The sequence below is a fragment of the Panulirus ornatus genome, chromosome 69, assembly GCF_036320965.1.
Source record: "Panulirus ornatus isolate Po-2019 chromosome 69, ASM3632096v1, whole genome shotgun sequence".
NCBI classification, from domain to species: domain Eukaryota; kingdom Metazoa; phylum Arthropoda; class Malacostraca; order Decapoda; family Palinuridae; genus Panulirus; species Panulirus ornatus.
The window spans coordinates 20,347,093-20,364,067 of record NC_092292.1 but is presented as its reverse complement, the minus strand read 5'-3'; the positions used below and the strand labels follow the sequence as shown (position 1 = coordinate 20,364,067).

Sequence of the window (16,975 nt, the reverse complement as noted above, 5' to 3'; positions counted from 1 at the left end):
AGTTGTAGTATTATTTTGCAAGTTTGATTGGCAGTAGGTATGTCACACTGAGGTGCCTGGAGGAATTAATAAAGATTAATGTGAAGGTCGCACCACCCTATGGCAGGATGAGGTAGATTTGTCACCACCTGTGGCTTAGTGTGGTAGACCTTGTAGGCTGCTTTCCTGTAGGAGGCGATGATGGGGGCGTAGACTTAGCTACGGAGGGTACCCCTCCACCTCCCTCTACACAGCGAAAACTACCTTATTTCATCGTCTGTGTTGCTGTTGGTTCATTTTGTCGCCTCATATCAGCCTCTGGCGTAACAGTTGTGTGTTCTGTTGAAATATTCTGGGTGTTGCTGTTGCTGTCCGGACTCTTTTGTCATTGTGAGAGACCTAACGTCACTGCCAGAGCTCAATAATCCCACTCAAGACTATGGTATCATCGTGTGATCTCGCTTGTCATTGTCTTCACTCCACCACCACTGCCAGAGTCCACTAGTCACTTTCTAGACTATGCTGTCATCAGACGGTTCCTTCCGTCATCGTCAGTATATGGTCCTTCTTGTCTCATAACTTCATTGTGACGATGGGGCTCCCAGACTTCGTCTGTCTCTCTCGTGAGCTGTGTCTTGTCTGACTATTGTCTGCTTGCAGTACAGACTTCGGGGATTGGCTGTTGCTTCTGCCGTTGTTCTTGAGGCATAGAATCAGGTATGAAGATGACTGACCTCAGTAGACTTTTGCAATAGAGCTTTGATTACGGAACTGACGGAAATCGATAGAGGACCTGGTGAGTGTCGGTGCCTGGTGCCAGTGTTAAGTGTTCATGATGTGATTAGTGAAAGTCAGTACACATTGCGACTGATAAGTGTTAATATAGATACTGTAGTCTGATAATCAAGTTCGATGAGGTCTATTGACACTCGTCTGAGAAGCCAGGTAACGCACTACCAGACAAATATCTTTTTGCGTTTTGTTTAGCTGATAAACATCAACCATGACACGTCACCAAGGTATGGATCAATAGGCACCAGTGTGGTGACACGGTCAGGTGTACTTTGGATGGGTTCTGCTGTATGCTGGGGTGAGTGTCGTATCTTTCGCAAAAATCTGGTAATTCACACTGAGTTCTAGAATTGATGAGGACGTCTCTGGTACTTTTAAAGCGTCGAAGAGATATTGAAACATCCAAAGTATTAAGGCTTTTTTTTTTTGGTACTCTTGGTAATTTTTTTGTAGGTTTTAAGACTTTATTTCAAAGTTCCTGGGTTTATGATACAGGGAAACTGAAAAGTAAAGTAAACATCCCGTGTGACAGATTTGAAAGTATCACATAAAATCCGTCACCCACCCACAACACGTGACCTATCCCAGAACTCAGTGAGGGACGTGAGTTCCACGACTGTTGACGCAGAGGTTTTCTTGGAATGTGTGAACTGGTCGTGCAGGAGGAAAGTAGTAGGTACTGCGGTGCTGAGCTGTTCCTTCTGTACTGTGAGGATCCGACTCCCAGAGTCATAGTAATGTGACCCAGTGACACTGTATCTCACAATGATGGACTCAGTCTGTACCCTTTTCTAAATGGACGTTTATAAACGGACACAGAGACCTGTCTATACATCCTGTCTTTGTCTCGTCCACACTTCCTCAACCCCTCTCTCTCTCTCTCTCTCTCTCTATATATATATATATATATATATATATATATATATATATATATATATATATATATATATATATATATATATATATATATATCTGACACTCACCTTGGAATGCACAGTTTGCAATAAGTTTCAAGATATCAATCACTGTGTTTGTGCTGTGTTTCTCCCCCTCCAGCAACGAGGCGCAGGGTGCTGATCATCGTGGTTGTGCTGGTGGTAGTGGTGGTGGTGGTGGTGGTGGTAAGGGAAATGGGAGTGGTACTAGTTATGCTGGTACCTGGGGTGCTGGCGAGATGGGGAGTTTAGAGGTGTTGCTCAGGATGGAGGACGCTTAACAGCGAACGTAGGGAGTGTGTATTTACTCACGTATGATACGGGAAGGAGAGGGATGAAGGAAGAACCATGGGGACCTACAAGGGGGCGTTCAGAGATGGTTGGGCGTTGGAGCAGCCACTCAAGATGGAGGGGGAGGGGCAAGGTGTGTCTCAGTAAGGGGTAGTGAGTGGGGGGAAGAGGTGTGGAGGGGTGCGACTCGTAGACCTTGACCATTTTCCTTTTGGCCTACCTGGAAATTACCTTCTACGGAGCCACACTGGGACACTCCTATCTTACGTTGAATGGTAGAATTTTTCTTAAATTTAATACATTTTTCGCACCTTTGCATTATGATAGTTTTGTTATGCATCGAGGTCATTGTGGATTAAGAAACCTCCATAAATATTTGCATGTTAACCTAAGTTTGATATTTTGTTCCAGGTATGGTAAACTGTCCTTCAACCACATCTGTGTTTAGAGTTGCCAGCGTCCCTTACACTCTGCCTGAGCTCTGAAGTGAGTGTTCGCTTGTTAGTTACGTTCTATTTATAAAGCCTTGTATCCTCAAGCTTAAATGCACGGTCTGTTATCTTCTTGATCGAAACGGTACAACCCCTTAGCAGTATGACGTTACGACCCTTGAGCACAACTGTGTGATCCTAGGTATGATACACCAACCCATAGCCAACATAGCCGAGGGTTATGCTATTATACTCCGCTGATTAGTCTCTTGAATTATATGATATACAAGATGCTTTGCCACACAACATTGGCTTAAGTATATTCCTTGAAAAATTGCTTAAGGACACCAGTTATGGTACGTTGTATGTGGTCCGAATATGAATTAGATCAGAGTTATGTAATTGGTTGTCATCACTCTGGAGAACTGGATACAGAATATTATTTAGATAAATGTATACATGTGAAGAGAGTACGTGGGAAGGACAAATATCAGGGGATCTGATCGTTTATAAAGAGAGTATCTGCTGAATGACTGTGATAAGATCGTATATTTCTAATCTGTATAGATGGAGACGTTATAGTAAAGCAGGCAGCGTTGGTCTCTTAGGAGTTGTGTATTGTAAATAGTACAAAGGAATGCAAACAGCAGCAGACTATTGTGCCCTTTCGTGGCTGTTTGTGACAGTAGAACAGAAACATACAGCCTTATGATGATAGAGTAAACAATGCAAACAAATTACGTAAAGTGTTGATAATGGATGATACTATGTGTCGAGATACGTAGACGTTTTATGACGTGTACTGACCATGTGTGGAGCACACTATGGTAACCACCCTCCGCCCTGCACCCCGTGTGTGGTGCACACTATGGTCACCACCCTCCCCTCTACACCCCATGTGTGAAGCATAGTATGGTCACCACTCTCCGCCCTGCACCCCGTGTGTGGAGGACACTTTGCATGCCGCACTCCGCCCTCCGCACATAGTGAAACTGGAGCCAGCCGATCATAGGCTTCCAGATCAGGTGTCAAAATGGCTCATTATATCAGAGACGCCGCCCGCGCACCCTGCCTCGCCACACTGTTTACAAAGCCTGTGTTCACGTCAAGTTTACAACTTCCACTGAAACTACTGAGACGCCTGAGAGTCAAGCGGAATATGTTCGACTTGTAGCGAGTTTAGGGCGACTGAGGAAGTAGGTTAAGGCAAGGGAAGATTAGGGCAAGCCTTAATTATCCTTTAATTACGGTGTTAGCAGAACTACGCTGGGGATGGTGTGAATTCTTGACAATTAGGGAGTACCGGAGTGCTCTGGCTTCTGTTTATTTAGTTTATATTTTTTCTCCTGTAATGTTAATCATACATTTCGTTGTATACGAGAATTTATGTTCTAGAACTCAGCTGATGTATTTGTTGCCTTGTTCTCAAACGTGAGTGGTACAGAGGCTATGTCCAGTAGATGAGCAGTGGCCCACGACCCAGTTGTAGACTGTGTTCTGTCCATGGGGAGGGGGTACGTGACCCAATCATAAACTATATTCAGAAGGTGGGTATGAACAGCCTTCAGGTAATTTCCTTTTTCCCTTTTTTTCTAACCCCCTAATTTTCTTGAGAGAGAGAGAGAGAGAGAGAGAGAGAGAGAGAGAGAGAGAGAGAGAGAGAGTTGGTTAGCCAGCTGGAGGGGCTATTGGCGCGGGTAGCCTACGCTAGGGGGCTACTAGCGGAATTAACCTCGACCTACTCCGTTGTGTGTGTCGCCCAGGCGTCAGCACGACCTGCCTGGCTGATTCTTCCTGCTGTGTGTTCGTTCGTCAGTCCGTCCGCCTGTGTGTTTGTATGTCTGCTTTCTCGTTCTTTTTCTCATGTTTTACTCATAACCTTGACACCTTTACGCTCAGTCAAAATACACACCCACACACATATGGACCCGTTCTCTCTCTCTCTCTCTCTCTCTCTCTCTCTCTCTCTCTCTCTCTCTCTCTCTCTCTCTCTCTCTCTCTCTCTCTCTCTCTCTCCTCTCTCTCTCTCTCTCTCTCTCTCTCTCTCTCTCTCTCTCTCTCTCTCTCTCTCTCTCTCTCTCTCTCTCTCTCTCCCTCTCCTTAGGGATGGTGGTGGCGGTGAGAGGGTAAGAGTGCGAACTAAGGAAGTGTTGGGAAGTGAGTGAGGGAGACAGAACCTTGACCCAGGAGCAGTGTCTCGATCTTCTTGTATACTGACCTGATTGTAACATACTTAGTGATGTTCCTCCCTGTCCGAACCAACGGCCCCCACGACCTTAATGACGCCTGTAGGGGTATAACACTACCTTGCTATTAGGCAAGGAAGGGTGATTTCATCAGAAGTGCTGTTACTGGATCTCTTCCACCCCCTTAAATGCGGTTAATTGATTTCGTTTAATCCCTTCAGTGCGATCACTTGATTAATTTTAGCCTTTTAAGTAAGCGATTTAATCCATTGATATGCAGTACCAGATTAATCTCTTGAGGTTAGTTTGATTGCTTGAGTGCCACCTTAATCCACCCAGTATCTGTTTAACTGATAACTTCCTCTGATCCGGGTTTATGTCTAGTGACCTCACTCCCTTGACCTTTTGTCTCGGGTATCAGCCAGTATGTTGGGTCTAGATGAGAGATAATGTTGTTTTGTGTCCCTGGGGGTCTGTCAGCCTCACCAGTCAAGGTGACATGACCTCCTGCTTGCTTAGATCCAGCTGACTCTCTCTCACTCTCTCTCGCAATTCCTGTATTTTCTCCTAACTATCAGACCCCCTTATCATTACATGGTTTACCTTGCGCCATTAGAATGATAGTACGCTAATGGGGTCAGCTTTGCGCCTACGTATGTACATATAACTAGCGTGCGTCCTGATACGTTATTGCATCGATGACTGTAAACATGGTATGATCTAGAAATGTTTGGCAATATTTAGAGAAGATAAACTAGCATGTTTAGAGGTATACCTGACACTTAAGACCAGTACCTGAGGCTCCAGGGGTCTTGTGGGGGCTTAGTATTAACCCAGGTACCTGGTCTCTTGTGACCTATCATAACCTACAGGTAAGAGGTGCTCTATGTCGCTATCAACATCTAAATTATGATGATGGCAAACGTTTGCTTCCTGTTATTATGTCATTAATGGTCTTCCTTGTAAACCGCGCGGTAATTAATGCAAGAAAGGAGATCATTTAACCTATTCCTGTCGTCAAAAGACGTTGAGAGGAAGGCGCCGGGATGCAAGGAAGGTGAAATGAGTTTTCCCGCTGACGCCCTTCGTGCTGTGCTCCGCCCAGCGTCCCGTTAACTCGACGCCTAGTCATCAAGGCTCCATTATGGCAACAATAGGGTGGAAGACGGTGACTGGGGTGGATGCAGGAGACGGAGAGCTGGGGATTAAGTTCAGCGTTGCGGAATAAGACAAAGAGTTCAACTTATATACAACTAAAGGATCCGTAAAGAGTCCATGACTCAAAGACCTAGGCCTTTGTGCTAGATATTTGTATTCATATCGTGTATATTTTTATCAATGGACCATTGTAAGTTCAAAGACAAACTGAAAAAGGTGGGGTCACTTAAAGCAGAGTTGAAGACAATTTGATCAATTTGAGAACACTAGACCAACATGGAGTCTGTGAGTAGATCAGTGCGGTTTCTGTCGATAGACCCAGGGAAGCATTGATCAATATGGACCCTTTCTAAATAGATCCAGATATACAGTGCTCACCAGAGAATATTGATACGCAACAAAATCTGGGGATGAAACTATCAACATGGGATTTCTGTAAGTAGGTCAGAAGTTGTATTGATCTATATAATGTCCCGAGGTGTACTAATCAATACGGTATCGCTGTTAGTAAATCTCGAGATATAGTGATTAAGTTTGGGTGATGTAGCTGTGTGGCGATCAATGTAAGGTCACTATGGGTTAGTGTAAAGATATAGTGATCAATGTGGGGGCCATTCCGTCTAGGTTGAAGGTTATAGCAAGTATATCTTAAGCAAAATTGTCTTATATGTTATATTTGCACCGGAACTGTTTTATTTTTCTGGTAAAAACGAGATGAACTTTCATATCTCTTCACTTTTCTTTGAAAAAAATAGTTTGCCTTGAACACAGTTAGGTGAATGTATTTTTGAATTATTGTGTCAAAATGCAGCACCATACCAAAGGTAAGCCAGCGAATATATTTTTCATTTTCGAGATTTTTATATGCCGCACTTTTTTCATTATGATTTAGGGAGGTTAAGTCCAGATCCTTGGCCGAGGATATCCATGTTGTGTAGCTGAGAGAGAGAGAGAGAGAGAGAGAGAGAGAGAGAGAGAGAGAGAGAGAGAGAGAGAGAGAGAGAGAGAGAGAGAGCGGGTTGACTCCTTTATTGAAGGTTGCGTCGTATAGGAACACAATATTCTTAGTGTGTCCTCCTGGCACGGCAGACAGCCACATGGCTGAGGTATTATATTCTGAAGCTTGCTCATGCATTACAAGCATACGGTCACATGCTTGCTCACACACACACACACACACACACACACACACACACACACACACACACACACATACGTGCACGAAAACAGGTACACAAGTCGCTATGTATGTAAACCCGGTGACACAGACATACAGAAAGCGACTGATGCTAGCCATCGACTCGTCCCATTCCAGGTAGACCCAGACAGTATCCTTCTACACCCAGGAAACAATTTAATGAGCAAGATGACAGGTCTCAGGATGGTTGTGTTTCTGCCCAACCACCACCACCACCATCATCATCATCACCAACAGTCAGTAATCACCACCGCTACACCATCATCACAACCTGACACGCTTGTCTACCACACTGTCTTGTTAAGGAGGTTTGTGCTTGGGGGAAGAAAAGGAGGCGAAGGGTCTTAGTACACTGCTGTCGCTTACGATATTGATCATGGGTCATGTGGGAAGTGAGAAGTGTCCAAGTATAGCAGAACAATATATTATACTTAGCTCACAGGAGCATCGCTGACAATTATCGTCGCCAGGAAGGTTTCACATGTAAGATGACCCCCAGCTCACAGTCTGCTACAGTTGTCCTTTTACTACCGTTACTGTTGACCTGTTGCTTCCGTTAGGGTTTATCGGTCACGGCCCCTTGGGTTCAGATCGTAAAAAGCAACTCATCCACCCAAAAGCCAGAAAAGGATATAAAGAAATCAAGAGCTGTTTTGACAGTATTCACCTTGGGGTTGATATTCCAATACTTATGTCATATCGTGCCAGGTGAGCTCCTTGCGGGTCAGGGAGGGAGAGTGACCTTGGCCTGGCTCACAAGTGAGCGAGGCGGGCCAGTGAGTGAGTAGTGACCTTGGCTACTCTCACATGTTAGCGTGGGGTAGTGAACACGTCTGGATAACGGCGGTTCTTATGACGACAACCTCGACATGACTGACCTTAACCCCCTACAAGTTAAGTGATGTGTGTGTGTGTGATTTCATCTATTCAGGTGTGTGTACCATCTACGGTCTGAAAGCCAGCATCAAGAACAGTCAAAAGTATAAGTGTGTGAAGGTATCTATTAGTGGGAACGTGTCAGAGTGTGGTAATACCCATCAGAACATGTGTGTGTGTGTGTGTGTGTGTGTGTGTGTGTGTGTGTGTGTGTGTGTGTTGTGTGTGTGTGTGTGTGTGTGCTTATAATGATCTACTTATTTTGATAATCAACTTATGTAATTGAAGTTAAACCCACTTGCACCAAGAGACAGTTCTCCGTACTGTGTGCAAATTAGCTAAAGCCGTGTTACTCTGTATGTAATTGTTCTGGAGGCATTTCGTGCGGGTGAGACTCAGATTTTGAAATAGATAAGACCCTTTAACATGTGACCTTGGGAAGGAGTGGGCTAGTGCGAAAACTAGAGTGGTATCTCTCGTGTTATCTTGCAGTGTAGATCCCAGGATTAACAAGGTTTATGTAGAACTCCGACCTTGAAATCACTGGAACTTTTATTAGGTTTACCTGGGATGATAAACCATGAAGAAGATCGTTGTCATGGGTTATCTAATAGTTATTGTTATCATGATAACTGCTGGGGGATTGACCAGGGGAGAGGAGGAACTTCTCTCTGGGGCTTTGGGGACCTAACCTGGGGGTGTAGGTGGGTTCACTAGGGCTGTAGGGGACTTGATATGATTATAGGTCAGTCGGACAGCAACCCTTATATGTTTATTGGTATAGAAACATACAGGATATGTAAACGCTTACACATTTGAAGTCTTACTTGAAGCAAGTACTGTAAACGTGTGTGTGTGTGTGTGTGTGTGTGTGTGTGTGTGTGTGTGTGTCTGTGTGTGTGTGTGTGTGTGTGTGTGTGTGTGTGTGTGTGTGTGTGTGTGTGTGTGTCTGTCTGTGTGTGTGTGTGTGTGTGTGTGTGTGTGTGTGATGATAAACACCTACGTATACAAATGCATAATAATGAAAGACGTACGTTTTTACTTCCTTTGAATGTAAACACAGACACACACACGCACACACACACACACACACACACACACACACACACACACACGGAATTCTCTTTCAAGTATTTGAATGTTTAGTTTGTTACTGTCATATGTAGGTGTCATACTATTTCTTGATTTTCATCCAAATTTTTTAATATTTCATCTTTATGGGATTTGTTTTCTGAGGAAGACATGGAATTTATGAACTTTAAAAGTGAAAAATAAGTTGTGTGTTTAGCAGTACTTGTCTGTTGTCAGAAGTCTGATGCCTTCTACTTCCGTTTATGTTAAGTGTTCAGAAAGTCTGTCTTGCCGTATATCTGCCAGTCTGCCGGGATTAGATAAAGGTCATGTGCCTTCCTGTCCGCTCCCCTCCACAGTGAGAAAGGTCACAGTAAACTCTTGCGATTTATCTCATGGCTTTAAGGACAGTCTTTATGTCTGTATTAACAGGAAACTCTTCAATCGCCTTACTGTTGACACTCTTTCATTTTGTGTTTTCCTGTAAGTGCATCTGCTGTTTTAGATTAATGTTATCTCTTCCCGTACCTAAATATCCTGGAGTTTTATTTCTGTTTTTTCATATACTTTCAAATCCTCCACAATAAAAGATGATTGTTCAATAAGAAAGACTGAAATAATCTTGTTCTTCACTTTTCATATAAATCTGTGCTATCGTCTATGGCTGTAATGTATCTACTCCTTGCATGAATTATCCATTGATGATCTGTCCTATCCAATCTTATTCTGAAATTTGCTCTTCTTATCCCAATTGATCCATCCCTCGTTTGCTCTATGATCTGAACTCCAGTGTTCGAACCCCACATCACTCCAAAAGTTGCTTGATCTCGCCTTTACCACTAACCCTTCTACAAAACCTTACCACTACACCTCTCATCCATTGCTATTACTACTTCAGACACCCCTTGTCATTACCGCCTCCTACCACCTCCTGCCACTACTCCTCTTGTTATCCCACTGTCTTTACCCACCCCCATCATCCTCTGTCACTACCAGCTTGCCTACGCCTGACACATCTCGTGACTCATGTCATTAATGACGTAGGTCACGTCTGCCTTACCTGCGGCCGACCTCCAGTCATTATAGGTCACGTCAAGTGGGCTCAAGGACTTGCAGGAAATGTGAAGGGTAATATTTAAGACCTCACGATTGTGTCACCAAAAGGCTTTTGACCGCATGATGTTCTTGCAGTTTTATAAGTAATGCTCAGAAACGTTTGAGGATAAGACTAAGACATATCTAAGCAATAAAACAACAGAAACTAAACCATCCAAGTACATTAACATATAGACTCTGTTGCTCATATAACTCTCATCAACTCCAAAGTTCAACAACACCAGATTTACCAACATACTTATATAATCTTTACTTTTTTATGTTTTCACATACGATACAAAACGGAGTGAACAGCAACTTGTTGCTAGCCATTAGATCCATCAACGCTAAGGGGTTTGCCATGTGTCCTTGGTGAGTTTCATCACAAAAACCTTCCCTGAGATCAGGGCATCCGGGAGGAATATGTAAACAATTATCCGATGACAATGGAAGAGTGAAAAAGAATTGTCAGTTGTACAACTGTCTGTACTGAGGAGTAGTATTGAGAGAGAGAGAGAGAGAGAGAGAGAGAGAGAGAGAGAGAGAGAGAGAGAGAGAGAGAGAGAGAGAGAGAGAGAGAGAGAGATTCCAGAATTCTCTGTAGACTTTTGGTAGCATTTATGAGCTGTTTCATTTCATATACGTAGTGCACAAATGATTTAGGAGTCTTAAGTTGGTGTAGTCTCTGTATGTAGTCGACTTGAGACATCTAGATGCTATTTAGTTTCTGCTGTTAGTTGGAGTCGATGTGTAGATGGTGAAGTCTTGTTCATATTCGTATTAGGCAACAGCCTGAGGGGTGTAACATCCTCCTGGTGAGGTCAGAGGTTATTTGAGTCTCTCCTGATCACCTCTGCTTTCCTACTGTTCTTGCCTCTGGTACCTTTCATGCTCCAAGATATTTCTGCCTCTCTATGCCACTATTATCGTCTTATGCTCCTGTTACTTCTACTGTATCATCGTTACTGTCTTTATGATTACCTTTATGTGTTACTTCTATTATCGCATGCTGTACATCGATTTCCATAAGCCCTTCTCTTTTTGTTCCGTAATAATCATTCTTGCTGCTGTGCTGTTGCTGTTACTGCTGCTGCTGCTGCTGCTGCTTGTGTAACAGAACATCTACCTATCGTGATGGCATGCAGAGGGTTGGGCTTCAGGCTAAAGGTAAATGTTTATAGGTATTTAATCACTCCATATTAGCTGGATCCATCACATGATGACGGCTATGGATTTATACATATAGTTTTTTAAATGTTCTAATCTAGGTCATTATAGGCCCTACACCTGCATGTGTACACACCTGTGGTGGATATCTGCACCGGCTTCACTGAGGAAGTTCAGGGAATAAATATCCATTGAAATTTGATGTGTAACTCATACTCACGTATAATTTTCAGGTGCGATGATTACGTGTGTATAGTTTTGTTTTCTTAGAATATGTTTTTTTATGCTTTATCATCATGTTAGTGATGCTACAATGCTGTTACAAATTAGACAGCACGGCACTAGTTCACGAATTCAGAACAGCAATCGCCTTATTTTTTCAAGTGTGACCATTTCCTTTTTTTTTTTCTTTTGCTTTTCGAACGCCATTTACTCTATTGAGGAGTTAAAGCATTGTTCACACGTGTCTCCCTCAACTCTGGCCTTTGGTTCAAGGCTCGATGTTTTATGCATCATCAGAACGGCCTTGGGTGCTGTGTTTGGCGGTGTTCGTCCCAGCTTCTGTTGTTGAATTTTGTTATCTGTTGTTATCGTACAGTGTTGCTGCTAGTATGAGCTTCCACTGTTGCTCTCGTGTGTGTTACTGTCGTTGTTCGTTTCGACAGTGGTCTGTCGTTGTTGCTTTTGCCCCCAGTTTCCCGTTATAACTTTGGTCTACCGTCATGTAACCTCCTGTTGTAACAGTAGACTACTTGGTGCACCTGTTGCCTGTCTGTCTATTATCTCCGTCGCTCTCCGCACCGGATGTGATCCATCCGCCATACCCCCAGACCCTCAAGTCTCTCACTAGGCCCTCGAGTTTGGCCTCTTGAGCACAACGGTACGACCCTTGAGCACAGTAGCATGACCCTTGAGCACAGCGGTACGAACCTTGAGCACGACGGAACTACCCTTGAACACGAGGGTTCGACGTTTGAGCACGATGTTTCGACCCCTGAGCACATAGGAACGACCAACGAGCTCTACGAACCTTGGGCAAAAATCGACGTTACAGTAGTTGAACACGATGGCCTGTTATGGGTGTGCTGTTCGGTTGAGGTTTTCGGGTTACAGCTTTGTGGTTGTTGCCCATCTCATCTGTGGTGTTGTCAAATCTGCTGTGGTGGTGTTATACACGCTTTAGTGATGTCAGAAATGCTTGGGCGGCGTCAAACATGATGTGAGGATGTCAGTCATGTTGGGGTGGTGTCAAGCTGAATGCGGTTGTGTCAGATATGCTTGGGTGGTGTCAGACATGCTGGGTTTGTCCAACATGTTATGGTGGTGTCAGACACGCAATGAAGTGGCTGTTAGGGAGGCTGCGGTGCCAGATTATAACAGTAGTGTCAGACCCGTTCTGGTGGTGTTGGATGTGGTGGTGGTGGTGGTGGTGGTGGTTGCTGCGGTGTAGTGTTACTGGTACAGCCGCTGCCTCGGGACCGTTACCGCAAGAAATTTCAACGGGAGCAGCTCAGTCAGGCGACGGCAACGGTCACCGAACGGCGTGCCCGCAGTGGGTGGCCTGTGGGCGGCTAGTGTGTGGTAGGAGACTCGTGGATATGAAGGGATTTTGGAATTTGGGTCCTCCGAAGTACGTGTGGGCGACGGGAGAGTGGGTAGTGGGAGGCTTGTGGGTGGTGGGCGACCTAAATGCGGTAGTGAACTGGTAGGAGGTAGATGAAGAATGGGCTGATAATTAGTAATTGGCTCGTGGGTAATAGTTAGTGTGGGTGCTGGGTATTGGTTTTCTTAAAGTGATTCACCCTGAGACTGAAATCGTATACAACTGCTGAATGAGGTTAGAACGCAGGTGAAGATAGCTGCTAACTTCCAGCTAACAAGGATCACACAGAAATGATGAAACCTGGAATGTTAACGGGATAATTTCCTTCCTGAAGTGTTCATGTCTGAGTTATGCCTGGAATACATCTATGTCCGGCCTCAGTGTCTGGAGGTGTAGTGTGTGTGGTAATGAATACATAGTCACTCTGGAATGTGACTGATATGACTCTGCCGTCCTGGAACTATTATAGAGACCTGTGTCTGCCTGGAATGTGTCATTAATAGCTGTGTCTCTCTGAAAAGTGCCTGGAATAGCTGTATCCGTCTGAAAAACGTAGATTACTTTGCCTGGAATATATTTGTAACGACTATGTCTTTCTGAAATGCTTCTGGAAGTCTGTGTTTGCTTGAAATGTATTTGGAATGGCTGTATCTGTCTGGAATTTGCTTCAGAATGATACTTTTACTTTGAATGTACCTGGCGTGGCTGAGTTTCTCTAGAATATATATCTCTATATCTAAGTCTGTGTGGCATGTATCAAGAATCATTACCGCCCTTTGACGTGTGTCAGGCAAGGTCATGTTTGACTGGAAAATGTCTGGAATGCACAAGTCCACCTGGAATGTGCCAGAAACAGCAATAATGTGGACTTCTTCAGTATGGGTATATACCTTTATGTCTGCATGTAATTTGGTTGGTGTAGTTATGTGAGCCAGGAATGTGTAGCAAATAACTATATCTTTCTGGTTTACCACCACCGAAGTAATCCAAGATCGTATGAAGTTTTCATGTGAGCACTAGCGCTAAAGTTGATATAAGGAAGCAGAGATTATTGGCTTGTATTGAGGTAGTTAAGATGTGGCAACGTTTTGGCATGGATTAGTCAGTAAGCGTTGGATCGATGATGTGTGATTCAGCCAGTAGCGGTCTCGAAGCCTGAGGTTTATTGTAAAAGAAGTTGGGATACCATTGCACACTGGCTTCAGCCTTAGTTTATGATGGTCTTTAATGTTTATGGCTATAACTGTTTATCTTTTGTAACAATCGAACAGCACAGAATAAAGCCTAAAAGAAGATATAATTCAGAAGAATTCAAATAACAACAGAACGTTCGGTCCCTTCGAAGTCATGATTAACGAAGGCTCATCATGTTTATCTGCTTAGATATTCTTCAGTCAGTTAATTCCAGCTGATTAAAAATCACCAGACAGCACGTCCAGTTAACGGACATCGAACCTAGTTTTTTAGTGTTGGGAGCAGCTGGACTCACGTGCTCCACGTTAGCCTTCTAAATATAGCGTTTGAAATGACTTTCTTGTACCGTTGAGGTGTGCGTTCATGCTGTTAGTGTGCTGTGTTAATGCCGTTGGTGTGCTGTACTAATGCTTTTGGCGTGCTATGTTAATGCTGTTTGCATGTTGTGCTAGTGCTATTGGCTCGCTATTTTGACAGTGTCAGTGTACTGTGCTAATGCTGTTGATGTACAGTGCTAACGCTGTTGGCATGCTGTACACGTGCTGTCACTGGTACAGTAATGGTTGGTTGGCTGGCTGTCTAGCGTGGCACTGTTAACAAGAAAACCATGAGAACGCTCCGTGTTTTAGCACTGTAGTGATGTTGCAAGGTTGCTTTGTTTGTGCTGTGGTGGAGTGATCCTGATGCTTTGTTAGTACTGTACTGGTGCTATGCTGGTGAATTGTCGGTGCTATGCTGGTGCTGGGTTGATAGTCTGTTTTTACTTTTCTAACATGTTATGCTGTTACTATTCTGGTGTTGTTATGCTGTGCTGTGGTGTGCATTGATGTTGTGCATCTCCTTACCGTCCATATAAGTAATTACATGTAATTAAGTACACAAACACAGCTCGCCTTCGCCAGCAACAGTCTTCCCTCCGTCACAGCTGAGTGGATCACAAACTATTGTGAAGTTTCGCCAATCAAAAATGTGACTGGATATGAGCCCCTCTGCCTCCTCCATCTCCCTACTCCCTCCATTATCTTGCCACCTCCTTCCCTCCACCTCTTTCATCACACTACTTCCTCCATTTCCTATCTCCTCCATCACTCTATATCATCTACATATCCCTCCCTGCTCCATCCTTCTGCCTCTCACTCCTCTCTCTCCTTCCCAATAGCCAAGACGCCGCTCGACCAAGGGTTCTGGGTGAAAGTTTCCCGTGATTCAGGCTGTGACAGCGTTGCCACGCTGTCTGAGGACGTGACACCTTCTGTCATGTGTTGGGAGACACAGCCCATGGCGGTGGCCTAGGTTCCATGAGCGTCATGACTTTAGCAAAACTGACCACCAGGTTCGCATCTGTTATTATAGTTATCATAGCTTCACTTTATAGAGCGATTGTCGGTTCATTTCCTGGTGCCGACATCACAGTATCGCAAGCTCCGTTCTGGCTACACTGTCCCTGGGACATCACGGTATCGTGGCTCCGTTCTGGCAACTCTGGTGTTGCATGAGTTTTACTTACGTAATTTCCTCTGATCTTTCTATAATGATTTTCTAGTTGGATCCAACACTCCTTCATCACGCTGGGTTCATTATGATCTTTCATACCATGTGGGTCGTAGGGACTCAGAATCGTTTTTCAGAAGGATTATTAGTCTTGCAAAGTGAGAAGAAAGAGTTTCCGAATTCTTACTCCAGGAAGACAAGGAGGGATGGGAGTGGGAGGCGCCCTGAACCTCCTGTGTCAGAGAATATAAGAGGAAGGGAGAGCCTCTGAACTCTCATTACAGGAAAGAGAAAATAATAATTAATTGGACCAAGAGAAACTGCTGTCTTGCCTTAGCCACGTGATCCATTTTCTTTTGTGTATCTCTCGTGGTGTCATTTGTCTGTCGTCTTCACACAACAGTGGATCTGATGGATTTGGCACGAGATGAATTGGCTGTTAACCACTTCTAATGGTTCTCTGTTGACCCCCGGCATCATACATCTGACTGAGATTCACGACTGTGAAGGTTTGGAGGCGATGGAGGTAAGGATTTTGTAGGGATTTTGAAACTGTGGATGTTTAGAGGCTTGCTTGAGGCTTAGAACTGTGGAGGTTTGGAGGCTGAGGGGATTTAGAGGCTTTTGAATGATTGCATCTTGCTAAGGTTTGAAGATTGATGGGGGAAATAGGAGAGAGAGAGAGAGAGAGAGAGAGAGAGAGAGAGAGAGAGAGAGAGAGAGAGAGAGAGAGAGAGGAATGTCATTGGTGCCTGGGCTTGGCTGGGCCGTTACGCAGGTCAGGCATGAGCTGCCACGGTAGAAGTGTTGGTGATGAGTCCATCATTACCTGATGCATGGTACCTGATGCACCCTCCACCCACAAGTGTATGCCGCCCTCCGCCCACAAGTGTACCTCCCTCCACCCACACTTGTACTGCCTCTCACCCGCACGTGCACCGCCCTCCACCCATTTGCCCTCCATCCATTTGCCCTCCACCTCCGCCCACTTGCTCTCCACCTCCGCTTACTTCCTATGCCCTTTAACCACCCAATAATTCACACCTACTCCCACTACCCATCTACATCACGGTCATCATCAACACTGATATATATGCTCCTTACTTTTTCATTTTGCACAATAAATTCATTCATGAAGAAAAACTAAAATATCCATTCATAAAACATCGTTGCTCTTGAATATCCTCTTTTCTATTCACTTACATTAAGAAGTTCATAAAAGTACATGACAAAAATTCATTTTTTTCCTGTATGATTAATGTATTTCTCTTTATTCCAGAACATCACAAAGATTGCCTCACGAGAGCTTGAAAACTCCTCCCAGATGCGAGCTTAAGGAACGTCCACAGTCTGCAAGGTAACTATGATCATTATTACCAAATATTTTTCTATCGTGATTACTGTATGATGGCATGTCCCACGTATCGAATAGGTTGATCGACATGTCAAATGCCAGTATCAATCCCTGCTTCTCTGCTTGCTCAATAACACCTTTTTCTGTATCATGT

The 16,975-nt window shown here is 44.1% G+C and overlaps 1 protein-coding gene across 6 annotated transcripts in view; it reads left to right on the top strand.

Annotated features, from left to right (window-relative positions):
- LOC139747631 (uncharacterized) overlaps positions 1–16,975 on the top strand; it is a 117,177-nt gene that overhangs the window by 58,039 nt on the left and 42,163 nt on the right. For 4 of the 6 annotated variants that reach the window (XM_071660126.1, XM_071660130.1, XM_071660125.1 and 1 more), the window contains exon 2: positions 16,747–16,824. Coding sequence is in view for 2 of the 6 variants with exons in the window: in XM_071660125.1 (XP_071516226.1) it covers positions 16,747–16,824 (78 nt within the window). In the remaining 4 variants the exon portion in view is untranslated. Of the gene's footprint in view, positions 1–2,408; positions 2,484–16,746; positions 16,825–16,975 lie in introns of all 6 variants that reach the window. The other 2 variants (XM_071660128.1, XM_071660127.1) reach the window with 1 other exon arrangement.